The 8,542-nt window shown below is 41.4% G+C and overlaps 1 protein-coding gene across 2 annotated transcripts in view; it reads left to right on the forward strand.

Annotated features, from left to right (window-relative positions):
- The window catches only part of LRRC2 (leucine rich repeat containing 2), a 54,980-nt gene that overhangs the window by 43,016 nt on the left and 3,422 nt on the right, over positions 1–8,542 (forward strand). For both annotated transcript variants that reach the window (XM_017855764.1, XM_017855765.1), the window contains 2 exons: positions 768–923; positions 7,106–7,242. In XM_017855764.1, coding sequence (XP_017711253.1) covers positions 768–923; positions 7,106–7,242 — 293 coding nt within the window. The remainder of the gene's footprint in view (positions 1–767; positions 924–7,105; positions 7,243–8,542) is intronic.

The following is an 8,542-nucleotide window of genomic DNA, read 5'->3' on the forward strand; positions in this document are numbered from 1 at the left end:
AAAAAAAAAAAAAAAAAAAAAAAAAAGGTGTACAAAAGGAAGTACATTGCTAAAATCTGTTTATTTTCATTTTCATTCCAGTATGATTGCCTTCCCATGCCCTGTTAACCCTTGTAAATGCAGTCGACTCTCAGAAGGGACATACAGATATTTGAGGCTCCGTCATGGCCTAGTGTGTATTGTGCAGTATGCTTATCCCACTGCTATAGCTGTGTCTTCAACTGGTGATTAAGTCAGTAAAAACTTACAAAAAATCATGTCACCTGGTATGACTTTAGTTATTTAAAACTTAGGCACAGCATAGTGGCTCATGCCTGTAATCTCAACACTTTGGGAGGCCGAGGCAGGCAGATTGCTTGAGCCCAGGAGTTCAAGACCAGCCTGGGCACTATGGCAAGACCCTCTGTCTCTACAAAAAATACAAAAAATAATTAGCTGGGTATGGTGGCATGTGCTTGTAGTCCTCGTTACTCAGGAGGCTGAGGTGGGAGGATCTTTTGAGCCCAGGAGGTTGAGGCTGCAGTGAGCTGAGATTATGCCACTGCACTCCAACCTGGGCAACATAGTAAGCCCCTGTCTCAAAAAAACAAAACAAAACAAAACAAAAAAACACAGGAAGAACAAAACTTAGAATAAGTTGGTTCTCATAAAGGTCACATGGATAAAATAAAGTAGGGACTTCCTATTAGAATTTATTTGTAATTCACGTTGGTTTTCTTAGCTATGATGCTAAGTTCAGTGTTATGATTGTTTTTACCTCTTCTTAGGCTAGAGGAGCTGCAGAGCTTTCTCTTGTATAAAAACAAGTTGACCTACCTTCCCTACTCCATGCTGAACCTGAAGAAGCTCACTCTGTTAGTCGTCAGTGGGGACCATTTGGTGGAGCTCCCAACTGCCCTTTGTGACTCGTCCACACCTTTAAAGTGAGTAGCCCAGAAATCCCAGCAGACACACTCAGACACAGGTAAGGAGTGAGCAGTACTGGAGCCTGGGCAGCTGTCTCAGGACCCGGATTAGATGCCTCTCATACTCTGAGAACCTGATCCCAACTCACAGAAGTTCTGGTGACTCTTTACAGGATTTTGGAGTTTGTGGCATATGACACGAGGAAGAGGCATAGGGTTCAGAGGATTTCTGCACAAATGCTGCATGCTGGTTGGTGGTGTTGCAGGACATATGTCCAGGGCCCATGGTCTTTCGCTCAGTGCTCACGTCACTGCTGGCCTGGAAGGGTCAGCAGATGTTGAAAGGACCCTCCTTGGTTGCTACACCCTACTTTAGGTTTCCTTAAGTGAACCTATAAACCACCCATGACTAAGAAAAACCATCCATGCAAATGTACTCCAAACAGCCTCCAATCTGGGGTGAGATGGAAATGGAATTGAAAAGTCCTAGCTCCACCTTTCCCTGAAATGACTCCAAGGTAGCTGATGGCTCCCTGGCAGCACATCCTCTCAGAATCTGGAGCTTTGGGGTTGCCCCATTAATTCTACCTGAGACCATTTTTGTCCATCCCCAGCGGTTTGGGCCCTCCCCACATTCTTCACACGAGGCTGCTTTAGTAAGAGCCACCTTCTCTCTGTCCAGAGACCTATTAGCCTTGAACACCAGGTGGCTGTTAACACAACCACTAGTGAGAATATTTCCCCAGGACTCCTAGTTCTTCAGGGGTAAGTGCTTACAATCAGCAGAGTTCAATCTTATCTTCCTGTCCTTGCAATAAATGCATGGCAAACAAAAACCGAGGTTTGACTGCTGCAAAGAAAGAGACCAACTTCGTATCTGTATAAGCACAAGATAAACAGAATGTAAGACATCTCATGCATGCCCTACTCCACTCCTTCCACTAGAATAGGTCTTCCACTGTGCTTGGCTGTGTGTGGAATATCGTTTGAATAAGAAGAGGACCACCGGTGAGAGGGGTAGCAGGATTCCTCCCTAGAGCCCCTTCCACATCCAGACCCTGGAAGCAGGCTTGGCAGCTTCATGTCTCATAGCAGTCAGGGTAAACCTCTCACCTAACTAAAGTAATTTCGAATGATATAATTGTAGGACTCAGAAATCTAAGAGAATCAGATGAAAGCTCTTTGAATTATTGAAATTTCAATAAAAAGAATAGATACAAGTTTGCAGAAAACTTTAATAGCTTACTAATTTCTTAGAAATAACCTGTAGAAGTTCAAGATCAGCCTGATCAACATGGTGAAACCCCGTCTCTACTAAAAATACAAAAAATTAGCTGGGCACAGTGATGGACACCTGTAATCCCAGCTACTCAGGAGGCTGAGGCAGGAGAATCGCTTGAAACCGGGAGGTGGACGTTGCAATGAGCTGAGATCGCGCTGCTGCACTCATCCTGGCGACAGAGTGAGACTCCATCAAAAAAAAAATAATAACCTGTAGGAAAATAATGGAAGAAATGATGACATTAATAAAATAACCAAAAATCTAAAATATCTAGGAAAACCTCTAGTGAAAATAGTTCTCTTACGTGAAGAGTATTAAACAGTCTTCCCAAAGTATAATAAAGAAGTTTTGAATATTTGAAAAAGGTATAATGTATGTTTTCTAGGTGAGAAGGCGGTAAAATGTGATTTCTTCCAAAATTATACTTAAGTGTAATATAATTCCAATCATAACTCTAATGGAATTTCTTTTTTGGAGCTTGAAAAATGGATTTGACAGTATACGTGGAAGGACAAAAGCTAAGGACAGTAATAATAATTTTAGAAAACAAGAGTAGTGTGACAGAACTTGCCTTATCAAGGATTATAATGTGGCTGGGCACAGTGGCTCATGCCTGTAACCTAACCCTTTGTGAGGTTGAGGCAGGAGGATTGCTTTAGCTCAGGAGTTTGAGACCAATGTGGGTAACATAGCGAGATACTGTCTCTAGAAAAAATTAAGAAGTTAGCCAGGCATTGTGATATGCCCCTGTAGTCCTAGCTACTTGGGAGGCTGAGTCAGGAGGATCGCTTGAGCCCAGGAGTTCGAGGTTGCAGTGAGCCATGATCACACCGCTGTACTCCAACCTGAGCAACAGAGCAAGACCCTGTCTTAAAAAAAAAAAAAAAAAAAAGCCTGGCGTGGTGGCATGTGCCTGTAGTCCCAGCTACCTGAGAGGCTGACATGCAAGGGTTGCTTGAGCTTGGGAGATCGAGGCTGCAGTGAGCCATGATTGTGCACCACTGCACTGCAGCCTGGATGACAGAGCAAGACCCTATCTGGAAAAAAAAAAAAAAAAAAGAATTACAGCATATCTAGAAGGGGTGATCTCAAAATGATGCAATGCTGGGCGATGATTTGTAGGTGAGTTATTGGAAGAGAATAGGTAGTCCTGAAATCAATGCTAATACGTGATATAGGAATTTTCATAAGCAACTGGGGAAAGTATGAATGATTTCATATGGTATGAAGAAACTGGCTAGTGATAAAGCCTGTTCTTCACTTTATAGCATAAGAAATCTTGGAGTACATAGCTATATATGCCATATATAGTTAATATCATAAATATATGGTATAAATAGCATGTAGAAAGAAAACTAGACCAAGAAACAAGTCAAATAAGAAAGTTATAAAAAGAATAAGAAATGCCATGTTAATGATGATGGCTTGATCTCTTTTAACACTTATACACTTATCCCTTAAAAGAGTCTACTAAAATGAAAGGAAAAAATTTAAAATATGAGAAATCTCAAATTTTTGTGAGATACATCGAGTAGACAGAATAGCAGTCATTGATGAAAGTAAGGTGAAACAAACCAAATCCCAGAGAACAAGCCAAGGAGCAAGCCAATCTGTCCTGAAGATGCTTGGTGGCTAGAAATGTCAGTACAGGGAGGTGTAGACAGAAATATGGTGCTTAAAACAAGAGGAAAAATGGAAAACGTTTTATATCAACAGGCACCCCCCAACCACCTGCTTAATTACAATGGGCAGACCACTCTGTACCGGCAGTCCAGGCCCCAGACCAAAAGCCTGAGATGTTCTCTAAGGTAGCCCTGGAGAAAAGACTGCAGAGTTTTGTGTTTGGTGATTGCCCTGGGGACCTGCTAGCTCCATGCCTGAGTGAGGCATCACCCACAGTGGGGCCGGTACCTTGGCCAGCACTGCCTACATACTCAGGGGCCGAGCCAAATTCTGCTCTCTCATTCTCAGATAGGAAGGCATTACTAAGCCTTACCAGATAGTTGTCACAAAAATGTAAATATTATTTATTGATTTTCAATTTTAGACTCAAACTGCAGGCAAAAGAAAAGTGAGATGTGATTACACATCAGAATGTGTATAGTATTGACCTTAACAAAGTAAAAGCACACAATGTGTGTGATGGTGCTTTGAGATGCATTAAAAAAATGAGATGTCTGATGTGTGGATAGATGTGTGAATAGATGGGTGGATGGATAGGTGGATAGATGGGTGGACAGATGGTTGGATGGATGGTTGGATAAATAGTTGGATGGATGGGTGTATAGATGGGTGGATAGAAGGGTAGATGGATGGGTAGATGGATGGGTGGATAGATGGGTGGATAGAAGGGTAGATGGATGGGTAGATGGATGAGTGGATGGATGGGTGGGTGGATGGATGGGTGGATGGATGGGTAGATAGATGGGTGGATAGATGGGTGGATGGATGGTTGGATAAACGGGTGGATGGATGGATGGATAGATGGGTGGATAGAAGGGTAGATGGATGAGTGGATGGATGGGTGGGTGGATGGATGGGTGGATGGATGGGTAGATGGATGGGTGGATGGATGGGTGGATAGATGGGTGGATAGTTGGGCGGATAAGTGTGTGGACAGATGGGCGGATATGTGTTAAAGCAAGTATAGTAAAACGTTAAACATGGAATCTAGAGGATTGTACATGGGTGTTCACTATAAACTTTTTTCTACTTTTGTGAATATTTAAGAATTTTCATAATAAAATGTTTAAAAAGTAAAATGGTAAAAATTTGGAAGTGTGAAGGTTGGGAAACTGGAAAGAAGGGGAGAAATACCAGCACTTGATTGAATGACATGAAAGTATTTGTCCTAAGGTAAAAGGCATTTTAAATAGATTAAGGAAAAATAGTGATAGACCAATGAAAAAAGATTGCTTCTGGGATCTGAAGAGCAATTAAGGGGAGGGTGAGAGACTGTTGCTTCACAAAGAAGCACAATTACACTCTGCAGGTTTAAAAATATGTACAGTGATGACTTTGATTAAAAATTTTAAGAATGATAAAATGTAGGTATATTTCTCATTTTTGAATAGGGAAGGAAGATAAACATTAACTCAATGAAAAAATTGTAAAGGAAAAGTTGTATGGTTCTATCTACATTAAACATTACAACTTTTAAACTCTCTCGGCCGGGCGCGGTGGCTCAAGCCTGTAATCCCAGCACTTTGGGAGGCCGAGACGGGCGGATCACGAGGTCAGGAGATCCAGACCATCTTGGCTAACACGGTGAAACCCCGTCTCTACTAAAAAATACAAAAAAAACTAGCCGGGCGAGGTGGCGGGCGCCTGTAGTCCCAGCTACTCGGGAGGCTGAGGCAGGAGAATGGCGTGAACCCGGGAGGCGGAGCTTGCAGTGAACTGAGATCCTGCCACTGCACTCCAGCCTGGGCAACAGAGCGAGACTCCGTCTCAAAAAAACAAAAAAACAAAAAAACAAAAAAATCCTCTCTCTATGTTCAGACATTAAACAAAATTAACAAGAAAATGAAGTGGGAAATATATATATATATATTTAGTGTATATATATACTAAAATACAACACTCGTGGCTCATATCTTCCATATATACAGCCCTCGTCTATAATCCAATGAGAACACGCTAACACCTCAAGACAGCAGGGCCTGCAATTGCAACCAAAAACTATTTAAGAGATTTACTGTTTTGAATTGAAATAATTATAACATTTTTCACATCAATACATCTTTGAAAATTGTGAAGACAGAAGATCAAATGCCATTTGAGTTTCACCCCATTAGCTTGTGCGTGTGTGTGCTTTTTATTTTTTTAGCAGCATTTCATGTTTTATTTGTTTTTACTCTTACTTTTTCAGAGATGGGGTCTTATTCCATTGCCCAGGCTAGAGTGCAGTAGTGTTGTCATAGCTCACTGGAGCCTTGACTTCCTGGGACCAAGCGATCCTCTTGCCTCAGCCTGCCAAGTAGCTGGGATTACAGGCATGTGCCACCACACTCAGCTAATCTTTTATATTTCTTGTAGAGTTGGAGTCTCTCTATGTTGCCGAGGTTGGTCTCCAACTCCTGGCCTCAAGCATATCCTCCTGCCTTGGCCTCCTAAAATGCTGGGATTATAGGCATGAGTCTCTATTCCTGTCCTAGCTTTTATTTATTTGTTTGTTTGTTTGTTTGTTTGTTTATTTTTGAGATTGTGTCTCGCTCTGTTTCCCAGGCTAGAGTGCCATGGCGTGATTTCAGCTCACTGCAACCTCTGCCTCCCAGGTTCAAGCAATTCTCCTGCCTCAGCCTCCTGAGTAGCTGGGATTATAGGCGCATGCCACCACACCCAGCTAATTTTTGTATTTTTAGTAGAGAAGGGGTTTCACCATGTTGTTTAGGCTGGTCTTGAACTCTTGACCTCAGGTGATCCATCCGCCTCAGCCTTCCAAAGTGCTGGGATTATAGGAGTGAGCCACTGCACCGAGCCATGTCCTATCTTTTAAATACCCATTTTGTGGGGATTTTCCTTGAGTCCTTTGTAATTTGGACACATCATTTTAAAGATGGATGTCCCTTACTGGGAGTAACATCAAACATTGCAGGACGACATGCAGCTGTGAGGATCTGCCTGAGAGAGGAGGTGTTAGTGTCCACTCCATGGCCTCCTGTCCTCTCTGCCTGTGACTAGGGAGCTCTCATTTCCCTATCAGGCCTGTGAACAGTCTGTACTTTAAAACTGGCTCTATATTACTGTTGGATTATTCCACACTGGAATTCCACTGGTGATGCTAATATCATGTGGTCAATGGTGACTTTTAAAGATAAGCCGAAACTTGGGATAACAAAGGTTATTTTGTGTGAGGAATTTTGCAGTTTAAAATGCACAGGTGACAATGTAATACTTTCCATGCTTTCTCGAATAGATTTGTAAGCCTTATGGACAATCCTATTGATAATGCCCAATGTGAAGATGGCGATGAAATAATGGAAAGTGAACGGGATCGCCAACATTTTGATAAAGAAGTTATGAAAGCCTATATTGAAGACCTTAAAGAAAGAGGTGGGTTACTCATATTTAAAATTATTTAAAATGAGTGTACAGACTTCCACTTGTGTAACACATTTGTTAATAGAAGTCAAATTGACAAAAAGTTTATTGGTTGAGGGGCACGTTACTTTGTAAATTATTTTTCCATTTACCCTCCAACACAATCCAAATGATACATTTCCTTAAAATATCAAATTGTCCTAGTCCATTTGAATGCTTGATGAATCATCCACTGTTTGACAGAGAAGCTGGGAAATGTGCACTTAAGATGTGAGGGTTGCATTACTAACCATACATGAGTTTTTAAACGATATTGACAAAATAGTATCCTAAGTTACAAGAAAAATAAGATGACGTTTCAAAATCCATTTAAATTCAACTTTTGAAAAAGTTACCTCACGTAAATCAAGAACACTTACATAAAAATCACAAAAGGGAAGCGCAGGATGGCCAATTTGCGCATAGATGCATTTAGTTTTGGCTTCCATAGGGTGGTGAGAATACAGTGGCGCGAGGCGGGTCAAGTACCTGAGGAAAGCATGGGAAGGTTTTTTCCCAGTGCCAGATTCCGGTGGCTGCTTCCAAAGGAGTGGAGAGATCCTAATGATGTTCTGGAAGCCTTAAGCCCTTCCTTCCATCACAAGACAGCCTCTCCAGGAAAAAGGCATACGTCAGTCTTTGGTCTTCTAATCACTGCCGCCTTTTTGGGTGTGCATGCCTGAGAGTTATTCCTTAATTTTTCAGTTCTTTGATGAGCTAGATGCAGACCTGGCAGGAAGAGAGATGTCCCGCATGTGGATTTAGGGAGGAAGCAGCACTGGCCCTGGGCCTCTGATGGTGAGCATCTGTGGGCAGGCTCCCTCAGCCACCCTCAGAAAATGGCACGCGTGGGCATGCCTCTCCCTCATCAGTAGATGTCTGAAGACGATTAGTCACTTTCAGATAGCCAGAAATGATGAAAAGTGTCATTAATTGGGCAAATTAAAAATTGTTTCAGCTAAACTAAAATTTCTATATGGTTACTTTTAATCTGTTTGGATATCCCTAATTTTGAATGCTGAACTAATATGAAATAAAGTAGAAATTTATTGTAAATGTGAAACTGAAATAACAGAACCATTTATTTGCCAAAATTTACCTTTGTGTTGCATGGTTTTCCTCTTGTGAGAACCTTTAGTGTTCCATTTTACTCATTTATTTATTCATAATTATATTGTAGTGCTATTATGTAAAACTACAAGAAAGAAAGAAAATAGTTGTTAAGTTTCAGATCTATGTGGCCAGTAATAATAATTTGCTTTTAAAATTAATC

Source organism: Rhinopithecus bieti, unplaced genomic scaffold (genome assembly GCF_001698545.2).
Source record: "Rhinopithecus bieti isolate Rb0 unplaced genomic scaffold, ASM169854v2 scaffold_39746, whole genome shotgun sequence".
In the NCBI taxonomy this organism is placed as follows: Eukaryota; Metazoa; Chordata; class Mammalia; order Primates; family Cercopithecidae; genus Rhinopithecus; species Rhinopithecus bieti.